The sequence below is a fragment of the Salmo salar genome, chromosome ssa04, assembly GCF_905237065.1.
Source record: "Salmo salar chromosome ssa04, Ssal_v3.1, whole genome shotgun sequence".
Lineage (NCBI taxonomy): Eukaryota > Metazoa > Chordata > Actinopteri > Salmoniformes > Salmonidae > Salmo > Salmo salar.
This window is the reverse complement of record NC_059445.1, coordinates 38,888,337-38,909,780: the sequence shown is the minus strand read 5'-3', so window position 1 is coordinate 38,909,780 and position 21,444 is coordinate 38,888,337. Positions and strand designations below refer to the sequence as shown.

The 21,444-nt window shown below is 43.8% G+C and overlaps 1 protein-coding gene across 2 annotated transcripts; it reads left to right on the top strand.

The window, feature by feature from the left end:
- Window positions 1-3,570: 3,570 nt before the first annotated feature.
- Window positions 3,571-21,308, top strand: LOC106602979 (phosphofurin acidic cluster sorting protein 1). 2 transcript variants are annotated; one of them, XM_014196068.2, is made up of 23 exons: window positions 3,571-4,089; window positions 10,067-10,154; window positions 11,363-11,452; window positions 11,608-11,733; window positions 11,950-12,094; window positions 12,440-12,531; window positions 12,672-12,755; window positions 12,860-13,077; window positions 13,180-13,273; window positions 13,367-13,444; window positions 13,579-13,730; window positions 13,873-14,008; window positions 14,725-14,829; window positions 14,955-15,061; window positions 15,178-15,353; window positions 16,610-16,720; window positions 17,134-17,251; window positions 17,837-17,879; window positions 18,067-18,109; window positions 18,214-18,349; window positions 18,507-18,745; window positions 18,934-19,053; window positions 20,529-21,308. In XM_014196068.2, exons 1-23 carry the CDS (start codon window positions 3,893-3,895, stop codon window positions 20,645-20,647), a joined length of 2,817 nt encoding a protein of 938 aa, XP_014051543.2. In that variant the 5' UTR covers window positions 3,571-3,892; the 3' UTR covers window positions 20,648-21,308. The 2 variants fall into 2 exon arrangements, with proteins under 2 accessions (XP_014051543.2, XP_014051544.2); XM_014196069.2 differs by having other exon boundaries at window positions 3,572-4,089; window positions 15,178-15,332.
- Window positions 21,309-21,444: the final 136 nt, after the last annotated feature.

Below are 21,444 nucleotides of genomic sequence, written 5' to 3'. Positions count from 1 at the left end.
ACATATCTGATATTGGCAGAAAGCTTAAATTCTTGTTAATCTAACTGCACTGTCCAATTTACAGTAGCTATTACAGTGAAATAATATCATGCTATTGTTTGAGGAGAGTGCACAATTTTGAACATGAAAAATTATTAATAAACAAATGAGGCACATTTGGGCAGTCTTGATACAACATTTTGAACAGAAATGAAATGGTTCATTGGATCAGTCTAAAACTTTGCACATACACTGATGCCATCTAGTGGCCAAAATATAAATTGCACCTGGGCTGGAATAATACATTATGGCCTTTCTCTTGCATTTCAAAGATAATGGTACAAAAAGAAATACAAAATAACGTTTTTTTTCTTCTTTGTATTATCTTTTACCAGATCTATTGTGTTATATTCTACTACATTCCTTTCACATTTCCATAAACTGCAAAGTGTTTATTTTCAAATGGTACCAAGAAGTCGCTCTGGATAAGAGCGTCTGCTAAATGACTTAAATGTAAATGTAATATGCATACCTTGCTTCAGGGCCAGAGCGACAGGCAGTTAGAGTTGCGTATGTCATTTTAGGCAAAACATTTAAAAAAAGGGGCTAATCCTTAAGATGTTCACTTTATGTACAATACAAGATGTTTACACACAGACGGCTTTTAGGGAGATACTTGTGAAGAAGAGTAGAAGAGTAGTCAGCAGTTAAAGTGTAAAGTTTTCTGTGTCTGTAGGCCTACTCTGTCTGGGGTGGAAAGGTAGGCCTAACTTTTGAAAGTGCCATGCTCAGATTCCTAATGACGCCTCAGATTTTATTATTTGCAAACAGTGTCAGTTTCATTGCGAACAAGACACACTGATTTGGCATTGGACAACTATGATAAGATGAATACATAGGCCCATCTCTCTGTCCATTCTTAGCCTATAATTCCGGTAATGTCTGTGGTATTACAAAAGATTCCGCTAATATGTAAAATTATGTAGCATTGCATGAAAAGTTTATAAAAGGCCATTTTTTCTCGGACCTGCAAACACGATGATAGTCCACGGTGGTCTGTGAAACCACAACCTTCTGGCCCACAGCCCAGTGCAATAACAAAATTGCTGCGTTGCCATGTAATGCTGACAGGATGGAGAACAATTTATAAAACTGCATATATAAGGTTCTGTCTAAAGGGTAGACAGTAGTGTTCTCAGCTATCCACTTTGTTTTAATTATTGTTTTGGTTATAGGGGAGGGTCACTTAGCGCAACCCCTGTCAATTGAAAAGGCAGGAAAACAAACGAAAGCGGTTACATCTCTCATAAAAATGGAATAGAAATGAAATAACTGAATAATTACAGTATATTGAAGCATTAGCACTTCTAAATCGGCTACCATAACTTCAAGGACTTTTCAAGGACCAAATAGCCTTGAAGAGGAAATGTCTGATTTTCAAGGTAGCCTATAAAGTACCACTGTATGAGTCATAATACCCATTAAGTCTAGCGGTTAAACAGGGAAATGTTTCTAATCGTTTTTCCCATAGAGGAGTTTAGAAACACTTAAAATAAGGGCTGTGTTTCGTGTAGGCGTACCCTGACGTGATGTTTTGATAACCGTGTAAATCACTCTCAGACAAGGTGACTTTTTTTTATCAACACTCGTTTTTTACTCTCGAGCCAGCCTGTCAAACTAACAATTACTTTACTATCTATTTAAATATCTCCTTCTAGACCATAACAGATACCTTATCCATTACAAGTTTGAGTTTAAAAAAACAGCTGCAAGAACCAGAGTCAACAGGTTTGTCATTCCAGTTAATATTGTCTGCAGGTGTGTTATCTTGCATCTACCATATGACGTAGAGCAATTTTGCAATTTCCTTTTAAGGTCAGAGTATACAACCACACTGAACAAAAATGTAAATGCAACATGTGAATATTGTCTGCAGGTTTGCTATCTTGTATCTGCCGGTCTCAGGTTGCACAATGTAACCCCAGAGCACAATGTTAAGAAAGTAGAACAAATGGCATGTAACTCAATAGCAGCTCAAGATAATAAGACATCTACTGTCATTTTGAGCATTGCAAGAGATATACACTGAACACAAATATAAACGCAACGTAATGTAAAGTGTTGGTCCCATGTTTCATGAGCTAAAATAAAAGATCTAAGAAATGTTCCACACGCACAAAAGCTTATTTCGCTCAAATGTTGTGCACTAATGTATTTACATCCCTGTTACTGAGCATTTCTCCTTTGACAAGATAATCCAGCCACCTGGCAGGTGTGGTATATCAAGAAGCTGATTATTAAACAGCATGATCATTACACAGGTACACCTTGTACTGGGGACAATAAAAGGCCACTCTAAAATGTGCAGTTTTGTCACACAACACAATGCCACAGTTGTCTCAAGTTTTGAGGGAGCGTGCAATTAGCATGCTGACTGCAGGAATGTCCACCAGAGCTGTTGCCAGAGAATTGAATGTTAATTTCTCTACCATAAGCTGCCTCCAACGTCGTTTGAGAGAATTTGGTACGTCCAACCGGCCTCACAGACCAGGTGTCACCACGCCAGCCCAGGACCTCCACATCTGGCTTCTTCACCTGCGGGATCATCTGAGACCAGCCACCCGGACAGCTGATGAAACTGAGGAGTGTTTCTGTCTGTAATAAAGCCCTTTTGTGGGGAAAACTTGGTTGGGCCTGGCTCCCCAGTCCAACCGGCCTCACAACCGCAGACCACGTGTATGGCGTCGAAAGGGCGAGCGGTTTGCTGTTATGTACAGAGTGCCCCATGGTGGCGGTTCGGTTATGGTATGGGCAGGCATAAGCTACGGACAATGAACACAATTGCATTTGATCAACGGCAATTTAAATGCACAGAGATACCATGACGAGATCCTGAGGCCCACTGTGGTGCCATTTGTCTGCCGCCATCACCCCATGTTTCAGCATGATAATGCACGGCCTCATGTCGCAAGGATCTGTACACAATTCCTGGAAGCTGAAAATGTCCCAGTTCTTTCATGGCCTGCATACTTACCAGACATGTCACCCATTGAGCATGTTTGGGATGCTCTGGATCGACACGTATGACAACGTGTTCCAGTTTCCACCAATATCCAGCAACTTCGCACAACCATTGAAGAGGAGTGGGACAACATTCCACAGGCCACAATCAACAGCCTGATCAACTCTGTACAAAGGAGATGTGTCGCGCTGCATGAGGCCGATGGTGGTCACACCAGATATTGACTGGTTTTCTGATCCTCGCCTCTACCTTTTCTTTTAAGGTATCTGTGACCAACAGATGCATATCTGTATTCCCAGTCATGTCAAACCCATAGATTAGGGCCTAATGAATGTATTTCAATCGACTTATTTCCTTATATGAACTGTAACTCAGTAAAACCTTTGAAATTGTTGCATGTTGCCTTTGTATTTTTTGTTCAGTGTAATATTGAGTCGGATACCCAGATGCTCCAAGGGACCACTCTGCTGGTACCATGCCTCCTCCCTATAGTGGGGATGGCAGCTCTGAGAGGCTCGCGTTACAATAATAGCACTCTATCACTGTGTGTGGGTGGGACAGAGAGCGAGAGGGAGAGAGCACGCACACAACATACCGTATGCACCTGCTGTGACGCTCTGACTCTCACATTATTATTGTTGAGAGATTGTACTAGTAAAGAGTGCGTCTTTAACGAGAGGCGTAGCTATTCTCTTGTGCTCCCTGGAGGGCAAGTTCCGCTTCCTGCTAATAAAAACATCGCACTTGTGAGCATATCACATCAATTGTGGACTGCAGAACAGAAAAGCGTGAAATGCCAGCAAGAAGGCATGGAATTATGTGGATATGAAAGCGCAATTTGAAGCTTCGGGGTATGATGAAAATATCTGTATGCACAAGTCAGGAAGCTGAATGACAGAAGGTATTTTCTTCCACATCCAAAACACCTCCAGTATGTCGGAGAGAGGGGGTTTCCCACGGACTGGGGGCACACCATCTCCACATATGCAGCCGTACAAGACCGTCACGATCGTCCCGAACCGTCCGGTTCAAATGAACCTGTATGCGACCTGGGAAATTGATCGCTCATCTCCAAGCTGTGTGCCCAGGTATGGCCGCCTAAACACCATGGCTGGTTCTGACAGTTGAGGTTTCCAGTATGGATCAGATCACGTATAGGTTATCGGATTCTGTGGTTGGATGTAGGCTTAGGAATGATATTGATATCAGTGGGTGGAAGTCAAATGTTTTTCCCTCAAGAGAAGTTATGTAGGCGGGTTGAATACAAGTTTTTACAAATGTATGAGTTAATGAAAATAACATTTAATATGATTAAAGTTGAAGTAAATAGCATACTTCTGTATTTGCCTTTGAATAATACACATTTCGCACTGCTGCAAGTTACTGTAAATATGACAGCAGTTTTTGTTTTGACCATCAGGTCAGGTCAGGTCAGGCAACTGTAAATGAATTGTCAGTTATTAAGTTACAGTGTGCTATTCACGTAGATGCATTTAGCCTGCAGTGATAGATTATTGCTGATGGTAGTGAAGGTTAGGGAGTGTCTTTTAAAGGGGCAATATGCAGTTCAAACAATAAGATTCCCATTTTAAAAGGAAGAGCTCATTCAACTCTACAATGAAAAACTATATTTGAAGGACCATGGTTATGAAGAAAGAGCATCATGAAGTGCAAGATCATGACTGACCAGGATGTAACGCCTCCAAATCAACATATCCCTGAGCAGTTGGGGACATAGACAGGGTGCCATAGACAGCTGCTCCTAAACCCCACAGGAAAACAACATGATGTCAGAATAAATAATAGTCCAGCACAGTGTACACTTAGATGCAAGAGATTGGCTAACACTTTTATGCCGATATACATACGCCTACGGACCGTTGCTAATCAGGGAATACTCCTCCATTATTACTAACAATGTTAAATTTGAACAATATTCAAAAATGTTTCTGATACTGCTTTTTGTCTAACTCTGAATTGTTAGGTGTTCGGTGTAGGCTAGCAATAGATAAGAGGGGGCGGGAGTGGGGTTGCGTGTGGATTCTAGAAGGACCCCTGAATAAGGTAAAGGCTGCTTGCGGGGGTGCTCTCTCTGGCAGGGAAAATGGAGAGAGGACGTGGGTGGATTTGAAGAAGACTTGGTTGAAAGTGATTTGTTCCTCTTAAAGTGGTCCACACACTGTATGGTGAGCTCTGAAAATAGTATGTTGACAAAAAAATCCAAGGTGTACCTTGGATGTCAATTGGATGTATTTCAAGGCCTACCTTCAAACTCAGTGCCTTTTTGCTTGACATCATGGGAAAATAAAAAATCAAATCAGCCAAGACCTCAGGGGAAAAAAATTGTAGACCTCCACAAGTCTGGTTCATCCTTTGGAGCAATTTCCAAACACCTGAAGGTACTACTTTTATCTTTACAAACAATAGTACGCAAGTATAAACACCATGGGACCACGCAGCCGTCATACCGCTCAGGAAGGAGACGCGTTCTGTGTCCTAGAGATGAATGTACTTTGGTGCGAAAAGTGCAAATCAATCCCAGAACAACAGCAAAGGACCTTGTGAAGATGCTGGAGGAAACAGGTACAAAAGTATCTATATCCACAGTAAAACGAGTTCTATATCGACATTACCTGAAAGGCCGCTCAGCAAGGAAGAAGCCACTGCTCCAAAACCGCCATTAAAAAAGCCAGACTACGGTTTGCAACTGCACATGGGGACAAAGATCGTACTTTTTGGAGAAATGTCCTCTGGTCTGATGAAACAAAAATGGAACTGTTTGTTACCATCGTTATGTTTGGAGGGAAAATGGGGACGCTTGCAAGCCGAAGAACACCATTCCAACCATGAAGCACGGGGGTGGCAGCATCATGTTGTGGGGGTGCTTTGCTGCAGGAGGGACTGGTGCAAAAAATACAAAATAGATGGCATCATGTAGAAGGAAAATAATGTGGAAATATTGAAGCAACATCTCAAGACATCAGTCAGGAAGTTAAAGCTTGGTCGCAAATGGGTCTTCCAAATGGACAATGACCCCAAGCATGCTTCCAAAGTGCTGGCAAAATGGCTTAAGGACAACAAAGTCAAGGTATTGGAGTGGCCACCACAAAGCCATGACCTCAATCCTATCGAACATTTGTGGGCAGAACTGAAAAAGCGTGTGCGAGCAAGGAGGCCTACAAACCTGACTCAGTTACACCAGCTCTGTCAGGAGGAATGGGCCAAAATTCAATCAACTTATTGTGGGAAGCTTGTGAAAGGCTACACAAAATGCTTGTCCCAAGTTAAACAATTTAAAGGCAATGCTACCAACTACTAATTGAGTGTATGTAAACTTCTGACCCACTGGGAATGTGATGAAAGAAATAGAACATTCCCTACTATTATTCTGACATTTCACATTCTTAAAATAAAGTGGTGATCCTAACTGACCTAAGACAGGGAATTTTTACTCAGATTAAATGTCAGGAATTGTGAAAAACTGAGTTTAAATGTATTGGTCTAAGGTGTATGTAAACTTCTGACTAACTGTTTATATGCAGTGCATTCGGAAACTATTCAGACCCGTTGACTTTTTCCACATTTTGTTTCATTACTGCCTTATTCCAAAATTGATTCAATCGTTTTTTTCCCTCATCAATCTACACACAATACCCCATAAAGAAAAAGCAAAAACAGGTTTTTAGACATTTTTGCAAATGTATAAAACTTTTTTTTTACTGAAATATAACATTTACATAGGTATTCAGACCTGTTATTCAGTACTTTGTTGAAGCACCTTTGGCAGCAATTACAGCCCTGAGTCTTCTTGAGAATGACGCTACAAGCTTGGCACAACTGTATTTGGGGAGTTTCTCCCATTCTTCTCTGCAGATCCTCTCAAGCTCTGTCAGGTTAGATGGGGAGCGTTGGTGCACAGCATTTTTCAGGTCTCTCCAGAGATGTTCGATCGGGTTCAAGTCTGGGCTCTGGCTGGGCTACTCAAGGACATTCAGAGACTTGTCCCGAAGCCACTCCTGCGTTGTCTTGGTTGTGTGATAAGGGTCGTTGTCCTGTTGGAAGGCAAACATTTTCCCCCAGTCCTGAGGGCTCTGGAGGAGGTTTTCATCAAGGATCTCTCTGTACTTTGCTCCGTTCATCTTTCCCTCGATCCAGACTAGACTCCCGGTCCTGCCGCTGAAAAACATCCCCACGGCATGATGCTGCCACCACCATGCTTCATCTTAGGGATGGTGCCAGGTTTCCTCCATATGTGACACTTGGCATTCAGGCCAAAGAGTTCTATCTTGGTTTCATCAGACCAGAGAATATTGTTTCTCATTGTCTGAGAGTCTTTAGGTACCTTTTGGCAAACTCCAAGCGGGCTGTCTTGTGCCTTTTACTGAGGAGTGGCTTCCGTCTGGCCACTCTACCATAAAGGCCTGATTGGTGGAGTGCTGCAGAGATTGTCCTTCTGGAAGGTTCTCCCATCTCCACAGAGGAAATCTGGAGCTCTGTCAGAGTGACCATCGGGTTCTTGCTCACCTCCCTGACCAAGGCCCTTCTCCCTAGATTGCTCAGTTTGGCCAGGCAACCAGCTCTAGAAAGAGTCTTGGTGGTTCCAAACGTCTTCCATTTAAAAATGATGCAGGCCACTTTGTTCTTGGGGACCTTCAATGCTGCAGAAATGTTTTGGTACCCTTCCCCAGATCTGTGCCTCGACACAATCCTGTGTTGGAGCTCTACAGATAATTCCTTTGTACTCATGGCTTGGTTTTTGCTCTGACATGCACTGTAAACTGTGGGACCATATATATACAGGTGTGTGCCTTTCCAAATCATGTCCAATCAATTTGATTGACCACAGGTAGACTCCAATCAAGTTGTAGAAACATCTCAAGGATGATCAATGGAAACAGGATGCACCTGAGCTCAATTTCGAGTCTCATATTTATGTAAATAAGGTATTTATGTTTTTTATTTTTAATACATTTCCAAAAACCTGTTTTTGCTTTCTCATTATGGGGTATTGTGTGTAGATTGATGAAGGACAAAAAATTATTCAATCCATTTTAGAATAAGGCTGTAACGTAACAAAATGTGGAAAAACTCAAGGGGTCTGAATACTTTCCGAATGCACTGTATAGTGTACACCCCTTCAAATGAGTGGATTCAGCTATTTCAGCCACACCCATTGCTGACAGGTGTATAAAATCGAGCACACATCCATGCAATCTCCATAGACAAACATTGGCAGTAGAATGGCCTGACTTTCAACGTGGCACCGTCATAGGATGCCACCTTTCCGACAAGTCAGTTTGTAACATTTTTGCCCTGCTAGAGCTGCCCGCTCAACTGTAAGTGCTGTTATTGTGAAGTGGAAATGTCTAGGGGCAACAACAGCTCAGCCGCGAAGTGGTAGGCTACACATGCTCACAGAATGGGATCGCTGAAGTGCGTAGCGCGGTACAATCATCTGTCCTCGGTTGCAACACTCACTGCCGAGTTCCAAACTGCCTCTGGAAGCAACGTCAGCACGAGAACTGTTCGTCGGGAGCTTCATGAAATGGGTTTCCATGTCCGAGCAGCCGCACACAAGCCTAAGATCACCATGCTCAATGCCAAGCGTCGGCTGGAGTGGTGTAAAGTTGGGTATGGACTCTGGTGCAGTGGAAACGCTGTATCTGGAGTGATGAATCATGCTTCACAGACAAATCGGTGTTTGGCGGATGCCAGGAGAACGCTACCTGCCCCAATGCATAGTGTCAACTGTAAAGTTTGGTGGAGGAGGAATAATGATCTGGGGCTGTTTTTCATGGTTCGGGCTAGGCCCCTTAGTTCCAGTGAAGGGAAATCTTATCGCTACAGCATACAATGACATTCTAGACGATACTGTGCATCCAACATTGTGGCAATAGTTTGGGGAAGGCCCTTTCCAGTTTCAGCATGACAATGCCCCCGTGCTCAAAGCGAGGTCCACAGAAATGGTTTGTCAAGATCAGTGTGGACGAACCTAACTGGCAGGCACAGAGCCCTGACCTCATCGAACACCTTTGGGATGAGTTGCAACGCCGACTGCGAACCACGCCTAATCGCCCAACATCAGTGCCCGACCTCACTAAAGCTCTTGTGGCTGAATGGAAGCAAGTCCCTGCAGCAATGTTCCAACATCTAGTGGAAAGCCTTCCTAGGTGAGTGGAGGCTGTTATAACAGCAAAGGGGGGGACCAACTCCGTAATAATGCCCATGATTTTGGAATGAGATGTTCGACGAGCAGGTGTCGACATACTTTTGGTAATGTAGTGAATTTCTATTTAGCCTATAGTGCCATATCTGTTTGGCATTTGGCTTTTAGTGAATATATCAATTATTAACCATAAATCTCCTAACCCAATCAGATGTTCTCTGGTAGCTCTCTCCAGTGTGTCTCTCTCTAATGGTGAAGTGAGTGGAGAGGCCAAGGTTTGTAGTGAATTTGACATTTAATTAGGGAAGAACAGCAGATACGATTCCCTCTCCTATTACCCAATCTTTGTGACGTGAGGCAGAGTGCTGCACCTAGGACCCAAATGGAATTAAAGGTTATTCAAGATGCAATGCTGCAGTTTGTCTGGCTAAGAATCAACGATGAGACTGTAGACCTAGTTGTGTCTTTTGGAGCCCATAGTGGCTTCTACCTTGAGAGGATGACAATCTTTTAGTTTCTCCTTGAGTGTTTTGTTCTGTCTGACTAGCTCTCATCTACGCAGATAAATCCCAGCCAGCCAATCTGTCTCTGCTTTGTCCAAAAATAAAGTACTTCGAACCACGAACGTCCCGTAGGAATACATTGATCTGTGATTTATGTCTGGAGCCTAATATTCCTAAAGTGCTTTTGTTGGACACAAACCTCACCGAACGATTCCCGCTTACAATTTGCATTACAAATCTAGGGTGATACTCTTACCACTCTCAGCCAACATTTTTAAAAGCTTTGTCATTGTCAAGGACTAGACTGACACTTTCTCATGTTGTTGGTATCTATTCACTGAATTCACAGACTAAACAGAGAAATATGAATATCCCATTTTCTCTCCTTAAACCCAGGCTCTTCACAGTTACTCTGAAGAAGCTGGTGATGCTTCAGGAGCTGGACAGAGACCTAACCTCTGTTGTCATCGCAGTCAAACTCCAGGTGACGCTCTTCACACACACACCGCCGTCCCTTCGACAAAGTGCACAGACAGTGCCTTGCAAAAGTATTCATCCCCTTTGGCGTTTTTCCTATTTTGCATTACAACCTGTAATTTAAATTGATTTTTATTTGGATTTCATGTAGTGGACATACACAAAATAGTCCAAATTGGTGAAGTAAAATGAAAAAAATAACTTGTTTAAAAGAATTCAAAAAAAAAAAAGAAGGAAAATGGTGCATGCATATGTATTCACCCCGTTTGCTGTGAAGCCCCTAAATCAGATCTGGTGCAACCAATTACCTTCAGAAGTCACATAATTAGTTAGATTGCACACAGGTGGACTTTATTTAAGTGTCACATGATCTGTCACATGATCTCATTATCTACACCTATTCTGAAAGGCCCCAGAGTCTGTAGCACCCCCAAGCAAGCGGCACCCCCAAGCAAGCGGCACCCCCAAGCAAGCGGCACCCCCAAGCAAGTGGCACCATGAAGACCAAAGAGCTCTCCAAATAGGCCAGGGACAAAGTTGTGTAGGGACTGGGAAACTGGTCAGAATTGAAGGAATGATGGATGGCGCTAAATACAGGGAAATTCTTGAGGGGAAACCTCTTTCAGACTTCCAGAGATTTGAGGCTGGGACGGAGGTTCACCTTCCAGCAGGACAATGACCCTAAGCACACTGCTAAAGCAACACTTGAGTGGTTTAAGGGGAAATATTTAAATGTCTTGGAATGGCCTAGTCAATGCCCAGACCTCAATCCAATTGAGAATCTGTGGTATGACTTAAAGAATACTGTACACCAGCGGAACCCATCCAACTTGAAGGAGCTGGAGCAGTTTTGCCTTGAATAATGGGTAAAAATCCCAGTGTCTAGATGTGCCAAGCTTATAGAGACATACCCCAAGAGACTTGCAGCTGTAATTGTTGCAAAAGGTGGCTCTACAAAGTATTGACTTTGGGGGGGTGAATAGTTATGCACGCTCAAGTTTTCTGTTTTTTATTCTCATTTCTTGTTTATTTCACAATAACGCGTTGTGTTGTGCATAAGAACAGCCCTTAGCTGTGGAATATTGGCCATATACCACACCCCTTTGTGCCTTATTGCTTAAATACACCAGTGACTTATGAGAACCTTTTTTATCTTTAATCCATGGATAATATATGCAGGAGATGTATTGTAACGTGTTTGGAATATCTTCTTAGGGATCAAAGCGCATTTTGCGGTCAAATGAAATCCTGTTGTCATCGCCTGGACTTACCGAGACCGATCTTCAGCTAACGTTCTCCTTGCAAGTGAGTTACCATGGGGTGTTTGCACAGACAGTTATGTGTATGCAAATGAATTGTGGACGAGAGTCAGAGACTTAAAAAAAAAGTCCCAGAGATTCTATTTTCAGTGCATGTCTGATTCTGTCAACCTCGCCATCTCTCATCTTTACTTCCTCCAGTATCCACATTTTCTGAAGCGAGATGCCAACAGACTGCAGATCATGCTGCAGAGGAGGAAGAGGTACAAGAACCGCACCATCCTGGGCTATAAGACACTGGCACTGGGCCTTATCAACATGGCAGAGGTAAGAGGGCAACACCTCAGCACAGCTGTTAACTGCCATGATTACGATCATTCAGGCTTTTGTTTGTACAACACGCCATCCAGCATCTGTACTCCTGTCACTCTTTCGTCTCCTGCCCTTTCTCTCTCTCTCTCTCTCTCTCTCTCTCTCTCTTGCAATTGTCACCCCCCCAATCTCTCTTTCTCTCCCTGACCCCCCTTCCTCTCTCCTCCCCAGGTGATGCAGCACCCCAGTGAGGGAGCCCGTGTGTTGGGTCTCCACACCACGGTGAAGGACACGGCTGTGCCTGTGGCTGAGATGAGGGTCTACTCGCTCTCCAGCCAGCCCATTGACCACGAGATGTCCAAGGCCAAGATGTCTGGTAAGGGAGACACAGAGTGAAAGACAAGGGGACAGGCTCGAGGGAGATAAGGCCATGAACAAGGAATCAGAAAGTTAGAATTTTTGTATTATTTTTTTCTTTATATTCAGCCATGTGCTTATATGGGATTGTCTAAGTATCCAGAATGCCAGTGTATTGAACAGTTCAATATGTATGTGCCACACCATGGTCGGCAAATACAATCATCCATGTTCGTCTTTTGAGAGAGTCAGCCACTGCCTTGTCCATATGGCACAAGGTTTAAATAGTTTTTACATCATACTGGACTCCCCCCCCCACACCCATACATAACACATCTCATATCTGGCTCCCTGTAACTGACAGACCGCTCCCCTGACATTGACAACTACTCGGAGGAAGACGAGGAGAGCTATTCATCAGAGCAGGACGGGAGTGATGACCCTGCTCACAGCCAGGTAGGGGGGGGGAGGGAGCGAGCGACGCTCAGAAAGATACCACACTGCTTCAATACAAGCATTGGAGCCGGCGTACAGTAGAGTGGATGGAGGGTTTGTCCGGTTTGAGCACAAAATTGATCCTCCCTCCTTTTTTTCAGTATCTGTTTGACGAAGAGGATGACATGAGGAAGAAGAAGCACAGGCACAAACTCACCTCTGCAGCCTCCATCACCAGAGCTCATGTAAGCATCCAGTCTATTCGTCTGTCTGTCTCTGTGGCGTTGGGACTACCTGCTGCTGTTCTAGTCAACCTGTTTGATATCTACGTGTTCCTTTAACCCGGCAGCCCAACATCAAGCAGAAGTTTGTGGCCTTGTTGAAGAGGTTTAAGGTGTCTGATGAGGTGGACTTTGGCCTGGAGCACGTGTCCCAGGAGCACATCCGTGATGTGGAGGAGGACCTGGATGAGCTCTATGACAGTCTGGAGATGTACAACCCCAATGACAGCGGGCCAGAGATGGAGGAGACGGACAGCGTCCTCAGCACACCCAAACCCAAACTCAGGTCATGAGAAGTCGGACTTATCTGTAGGTAACGGAAATGTATGTTCTGACAAACATCCACCTAACAGAACTCTGGCTATCTCTTTTCTCTCTGAACGTTCAGGCCCTTCTTTGAGGGCATGTCCCAGTCCAGCTCGCAGACCGAGTTTGGCAGTCTGAACAGCAGGTGCAGTCTGCCCAGAGACACCCTGAGCCCAGTGAGTACAGTACATGGGGCTGGCTGGCCTTCTAAGTCCAGATGTCCCCTTGCACTCCCTTTTACCACTGTTTTCCTGCTGTCTGACTTTCAGCAAGGAGAGCAGCCCCCGTCAGGCAAGATGAAACGCGCTCGCTCCCGCAACTTGGACGACTCTGAGACAGACACCCTGGTGAGACCCTCTAACCTCCCCCTCCTCCCTCCCTCCCTCTCTTGTTTTCCCCTCTCTCATTGGTGGCCTCTGTATTTCAGTGTTTTGAGGCCTATGCGGTGTTAGGATGTGTTTCTGTCTGTCGGTGTGTTTAGGAGCTGACTGATCCAGAGATGTTTCTGGACACTACCCCCTGCATCACTGTCTCTGTCCCAGAGCAGCTACCCAGGACCCCAATGAGAGAACTGAGGAGCAGCAAGAGTGAGAGCCACACCAGCATGCCCTACACCACCATGCCCTCCCCCAGGTCAGTCTAACACACACACACACACACACACACAAAACCTTCCAGTGCTACATATGCGCTCCTTCACTTTCTGCCGTAGTCATATTTTCTGTGTGGGTACTGACTGTCAGTGAGTAGGTGTGTGTGTGTGTGTGTTTTCCAGGTTGGATGGCGGGCACACACCCAGGCAGAGACGTGGGACACCAATGAAGGAGAGGCGAGCGCTGTCCAAGCCACTAAGCGAACGCACCAACAGCTCTGACAGTGAAAGGTCACCGGAGCTCAGCCACACCCCACAGGTGACCCCCTCACCCTAACCAGAGCTAGTCCGTACCCACACTCGCCATGGAGCTGAGGATTTGTTTGCAGAGGGTGATCCAGAGGGGTGGTGATCCTGTTGCAAATGTGTAGCTTTAAAGTGAATAAAAATGTAGCTTTGGGGTCGAAGAGAAAATGTTGCAATTCTACACATTTTGCAGTTACTTGACAGGTTCATATGATCTCTGAGTGAGACTGACTAACAAAATCAATGGGGGGGCCCTCAGGGGATCATGGCTACTGGCCTCGATCCTTGATGTGCCCGGTCAGTAATTCAGCCATGACATATTATAACATTTATATAGCTGGCTAGACTAACTTACCTAGCAATCTGTAAAATGTGAGCTGACATGGGCTAGTTGAGTGACTGTCAGTGACTGACATCACAAGAGGAAAACTACTACCAACTACTACCAAATATTGACGTTTCACCTTGTGTGTTCTGATATTCTTACTCTCAGCAGTAAGTTGAGACCCGCAATTGACTTCTCGCTACAGCTGCATACAGGCACAGCACTGTCCTGTTGTGTTGATCGATTTCATTGCAGCATGTGTGTGTGTGTGTGTGTGTGTGTGTGCGCCCAGTTTTTGACAATGTATTTGACTTTGTGTCTGACGTGTGTGTGTGTGTGTGTGTGTGTGTGTGTGTGTGTGTGTGTGTGTGTGTGTGTGTGTGTGTGTGTGTGTGTTTTGGCAGGTGCCCAGGAAGGCTGTGTATGACCAGCTGAATCAGATCTTCTCCTCAGACACTACCCTCCCAGACAGCCTGGTCCTGGTCAACACCAGTGATTGGCAGGGACAGGTATTCTTCACTTCTATCTTCACCTCCATTATCTCACTCCTCCACTCCCCTGTGGACATATTTACTTGCGTATGTGTGTTCATCTGTGTCTATATGTTTGTGGCCTCTGGCAAACGTGTGTGCAGTATGTGTCCGAGGTTCTGCTGGCCCAAAAACAGCCATTAGTGTGTACCTGCTGTGGGGTGGAGATTCAGGCTGTCCTCACCACCCTCCTCACGCGCATCCAAAAGTTGTGAGTAGCCAATGAATCAATACTCGCTGGTTCAATGTATCGTGTGGTGATTAAGGTGACCGATGATGAGCCTGTTTTATATTGTGCTCCACTAAACTGTCCTCCTCTCCCCACAGCTGTAACTGTAACTCGTCCACACCGCCGCCGGTCAAGGTGGTGGTGGCAGGGGGACAGAGCTACCTGGGGGCCATCCTGCACTTCTTTGTCACTCAGCTGGCCAACAAAACATCTGATTGGCTCAGCCTAATCCGCTTCCTGGTGGTCCCCCTGGGTGAGAGAGAGACCGCTTCAGGTCCTGAGAGCAGTAATATATATACCATTTAACACAGTGCTTGGGTCTAAAATATCAGTATTATACAATGTGACTGCTGTAAGATGTATCCCACTGGGCACACCATGTCATTTCAACGTGGATAATTGGGTAATATTTGGTTGAGACGATGATCAATGAGATTACAACCTATATTCACCGACTCAAAAAGACATCTGAAAGTTAGTTACATTTCCAACGTGTTATCCCTATGATTTCAACCGTCTAAAAGCACAACCACATTCCAATGAAAAAAACTATGTCCGATTATTTATTTATTTAAAAAAAAAAATTGGGGGGATTGTTTAGTTGTCACACAAAGGTCCTTCTCTTCGCTTTCAACCATTTTAAAAGCACAGCAAAGTTCAAATGGGAATACAATGTCAGATATTTTGTTTGTTTATACAGGAGATAAATGTGTTACCACGGTGCTTCATGTAATAGCAGAACCAAATGACCACGCAGAACCAAATGACCACGATTTGCAGTTGAGATTACGTTAAAAGTACATGGTGCGAGTGATCAATGCCGTTTGAGATTCTGCGCAGATTTATTACAGCAATTGTGAAGATCTCCACAGACCTGCGACGACCTATATGCATGCCATCTTGAGCATGCACGTTATATGATTACATAAGAAGACATATTTACAGTCATCTCAAAATGAGGCCATGAACGTGTTACTCACTTTAAGGTTGATCGTTACGTTCGTTTGTAAGATAGGCTATTTACTGGATAACAAAAGTCCTATTGAATTGTGTTTGGTTGTCAACGCAACCCAATATCAACATTTGAAGGAGATGCATCTTCTGCTTGGATAGTTCCATCTGTGCCACGGACTTAGTCTGCCGTTAATTCCAGTTTGTCTACAAATTAATAATTGATACGTTGTATTCGCGTCTCCATCTCAACCAAAAATAACGTAGATTCCACATTACGTTGACTAATTACGTGGAAACAACCTTGATTCGACCGGTTTGTGCCCAGTGGGATAGTATGGTACATATCTAACATGGTTATGTAATGCTTATATATAAGCCTCTTCAGCTAAAGCATAAACAAAGGTTTACAAAAACACCCACTCTCCTGTTCTGATACCTCCTCCTGACAATGAGTTGCTCCAGTCATTATGTCACATGTAGCTGAAGCGCAGTACGGTGCGGCCGCTCTGCTCAGAGCTGCAGTACTGAGTGGGTTGGGTGTGTGACTCATGGTGGCTGCCTCTACTCTGCCTGCAGGCTGTCACCCCGTCGCTAAGCACCTAGCCTCCCTGGACCCTCGCTACAGCTCTGTGTTCCTGGACAATGCCTGGAGAGACCTGTTCAGTCGCCTGGAGCCCCCTCACTCTAGTAAACACCACACTTTTTTCTCTCTCTCTCTCTCTCTCTCTCTCTCTCGTCACATCGACCCACCCTTCTCCGTTTCCCACGAGCGCTAAGCACGAACAGTTCCATTTAAACTTACGAGAGCGCTATTCGTTTGTGCTATTAGCGGCAACACAGACTGAAGGACTATTTCATTTCATTAAACAATATGCTTTATTTTACAAACCAGTTCCACTGAGCTGAAAGCATTCGAGCGTGTGTCTTCGGGAACTTAATCTGCCTTGATCAGCATATTAGTGGTATTAGAGTAGAAGACGCTCTCTCTGCAAGCTGCCCCATATCTTCTTTAGTTAGGGGGTTAGTCAGTTCAGATCCGGTCAGCCTTGCGCTCCCTACAGATTGACTCAGGCTTACTGTCTGTTCCCCTTCCCTCCCAGCGGCTCCAGCTGCCGATGGCGTGGACGTGGCTGGGAGGATCAGCCAGTACATCAGCAGTGTCTCTGTCACACACCAGTTGCCTATCGCTGAGGCCATGCTCACCTGCAAGTACAAGACGTGAGTGGAGTGGCCTGCGTGGCTAATTTACACTGCGCGTACAAAACATTAAGAACACGACAGAAGGCTTATTCCCTTATTGATGTCACTTGTTAAAACCACTTCGATCCATGTAGATGAAGGGGAAGAGACAGGTTGAAGAAGGATTTTTAAGCCTTGCGAAATGGATTGTGTGTTTGTGCCATTCAGATGGTGAATGGACAAGACAAAATATTGAAGTGCCTTTGAACGGGGTATGGTAGTAGGTACCAGGCGCACCGGTTTGTCAAGAATTGCAACGCTGCTGGGTTTTTCATACTCAATATTTTCCTGTGTGTATCAAGATGGTCCACCACCCAAAGGATATCCAGCCAACTTGACAATTTGACAACTGTGGGCGGCAGTGGAGTCAACATGGGCCAGCATCCCTGTGGAACGCTTTTGACACCTTGTAGAGTCCGTGCCCTGACTAATTGAGGCTGTTCTGCGAGGGGTGCTCTTAATGTGTTCTTAATGTTTTGTACACTCAGTTTATATGACAGTTAATCAGGTATGTTTTAGGAAGACAAATATTTTATTGGCCGCTCATTATTTCCACCTTACCAGATATGACGAAGACTCTTACCAGAAATTTGTTCCCTTTGTTGGGGTAAGTAAATCAGTAATGATGGTTTTAATCAATACTAATGTTGAGGCAGTCAATTTGGCAAATAATGCCTCTATCATAATTATTGCTTCAATGTAAACCGACAGACGAGGGATATCCAAACTATTCCCAAGTACAACCCTGGAGTGTAATGCTGATTCTAGTTAACTGATCCCTGTGTGTGAAACAGGTGGTGAAAGTAGGGTTGATTGAACCAAATCCGGCGTGTTCAGGTGGGTTCATATTTCTGGAGTACCTATTGTCTGTTAATGTTTACCTTTCTCTCTCCAGTCTGTCCCTGAGCAGTGTTAAGGACCGTGTTGATTTGGGCCTACAGGTGGAGACTCTGAGGAGGCTGTTAGTGTTACCTTGGCTGTTCCCTCCACCTCCCCACCCGCCCATGGATCTCCCACAGGGATGACCAGAGAGGCTGTCACCCCACCTCCGTCTCCCTCCCTGAGTAGCGGTCTGGGGTAAGACTACCACAGTGAGAAGTTAATTCCCATCCCTGCAGTTAAACACGTTTTTGAGTACATTGTTGGGCAATAGTTGTTTTTCGTACACTGTCTACCACACTCTCTACCGCTCGCTTTCTCTCTCTCTCTCTCTCTCTCTCTCTCTCTCTCTCAGGAGCCCTAATATGTCCCATGGGGTGGACACCATTGGGCTGACGGTGGATTATTGGGTAGCGACATGCTCAGAGCGGAAGAAGGATGGGGAGCGGTGTGACAAGGGCTCCAAGAACACCCTGAAGAGTTCCTTCCGCTCCCTGCAGGTCAGCAGGCTGCCAGGAGGAGGCGCCACTGAGAACCAGCCCCAGGCCAACACCATGGCTATGACCGTGGTCACCAAGGAGAAGAACAAGAAAGGTGAGGAGGGCGGCTGGACTAGGGGTGGGGAGATAGTGGACTGTCCAGCACATGCAGTTTGTCAATCAACCAATTTGGGGTAGAGAATGTAATAACTAAGTAAATGTACTAACTGGAATGAGAAGTATGCTGTTAAGTGTTTTGGTTTTGAACCCCCCTCTGCGTGCTCATCTCCTCCGTATCCACAGTCTCCACCATATTCCTGGGGAAGAAGCCCAAAGAGAGGGATGTAGACTCTAAAAGCCAGGTGGTTGAGGGCATCACCAGACTCATCTGTTCTACCAAGCAGCAGCAGACCAGCCTAAAAGGTACGCCCCACTGGGCACACCACGTCATTTCAACGTGGACATGTGGGTCATATTTTGTTGAGCTGTTAATCAATGAGATTTGAACCTTTTTCTTATTCACCCACTCCAAAAAAGACAGCTAGAAGTTGAAGTTGAATTCCCAAATTGTGTTATCACTATCAATGTGTTATCAACAATCTAAAAGCACAAATGGAAATATGTCAGATATTTATTTGTTCTTCAACTTAATGAGTTGTCGCTGTGCTTCGTCTAATAGCACAACCAAATAACCTGGATCACAGTTGAGATTGCATTGATAGCACATAGTGCAAGTAACCAATGCTGTTAAGAGATGCTGTGCAGATTTATAATAGAAATGATGATCTCCACAGACCTGCGACCTTTGCATGCTGTCTTGACCATGCACGCTTTCTACGATTACAGAACACATTTATAGTTACAATAACCTCAATGTGGCCATGGATTTTTTTAAGGTTGAATAAATACTGTTACATTAGTTTCTAAGATTTTTTTATTTTTTTTACTCTATTGCTAAAGTGTTTTTGAATTGTGTTTTGGTTGTCGACACTACAAAATATCAACATTTGAAGGAGATTGTGCCATTGATTTAGTCTGGTTTTAATTCCAGTTTGTCTAATAATTTAATATGTTGAATTCACGTCTCCATCTGAACCAAAAATCTAAGTTTAAGAATAGGACTAAATCAAATCAAACTTTATTTCAAGTGCATTTAACATTTTATTTGATTTAGTCCTAAACTTAGATTTTTGGTTGAGATGGAGACATGAAGCCAACTTGTTCATTTGTAGACAACTTGAAGACTCAATTTGAAATCAACTAAAGCTTGAAGCCCTAGCTTTACAGTGGTGGAAAAAAGTATTTGATCCCCTGCTAATTTTGTACGTTTGCCCACTGATAAAGAAATGATCAGTCTATAATTTTAATGGTAGGTTTATTTGAACAGTGAGACAGAATAACAACAAAAAAATCCAGAAAAACCCGTGTCAAAAATGTTATAAAATGATTTGTCTACAAATTAATAAGTTGGCTTCACGTCTCCATTTCAACCAAAAATCTAAGTTTAGGACTAAATCAAATACAATTTTAAATGCACTTTAAATAAAGTTTAATTTGATTTAGTCCTATAAAGAATAGGACTAAATCAAGGCAAACTATTTTAAAGCTGTAGATAGATCAACTCTCCAGTAGGAGGTGCTGCCCAGGTTTGTCTATGTTAAATTGTTTACCAGGATGACAATCTTTGCGTTGAAATTTCCCCCTCAAAACAACAGTTTTTCAAATCCAATGTATTTTCCACGTAGATTCCACGTCACAATACGTTGACAAATGAATTTGAAACAATGTTGATTCAACCAGTTTGTGCCCAGTGGGACTGAATGCGATTCAGTCAGATTCAACATGGTTGTTTATTTTTAGATGTTTGTAGAGTCATGAAACTATTGGATATGTTTCAGTGTCTGTGGACGGCGTGGAGTGGACTGATGTGAAGTTCTTCCAGCTGGCTGCCCAGTGGCCCACCCATGTGAAGTACCTGCCAGTGGGGCTGTTTGGCTACAACAAGATCGCCACATAGAAACCAAGCCAGACATGGTCACTCACTCTGAGTTTCCTGGGCACCAAGGTTATTATAGTTTTGTGTTTTTATATTGTGTATTTTTATTCGTTTTTTGATTTTTGTTTGAAGTTCAGTTAGTTTTCAGACCTGATTTACTAGTTTTTATTTAGTTTGAGTTTTATAAAAACTTTTCATATTTATTTTCAGTTTTCATGTTAGGGACAGAAAGTACCAGATTTCTTCCTTGGTAGTTAGTGATTAACAAGCTAGACCTATTTGAAACCTCACTAACTCCAGGAAGCACTTACCTGCCACGTTGAGAAGCTTGAAAACACTCATTTGATTGTTGTCCAAAGTTTAGAAGATAAAACTGAACATTATTTGATGATTTTTATTTTAGTACGTTTTGGAGTCAAAGATAGTTTTAGTTTTTCAAATGGGTTTGTTAATTATTTTATTTCAGTCTACGAAATAGTTTTTTCATTTGTTTTTGTTTACTGTAATAACCTTGCTGAGCGGTCTACAATGGACACTGGACAGAAAGCCAATGATTAAGGATTATTGTTACATGACTAAGGAGAGTTGTTACATGATGACATGGATTGACAGCACTAATGGATTGAGGCCATAGATTTTAATGCTTGCCATGTTCCTATTTTCTAAGGTGGGTTCAAGCAACTAGTTTGCCTTTTTTTGAGATGCATTTCCTCGTTCATATGCTTTGGCACATTTTTATATTTGTCTTGTTTCAGTGGATTGGCAAGGTTAACTCAAGCTGTTCTTGTGGCTGTGTCGTACTTATTTTTTTTCAAGCG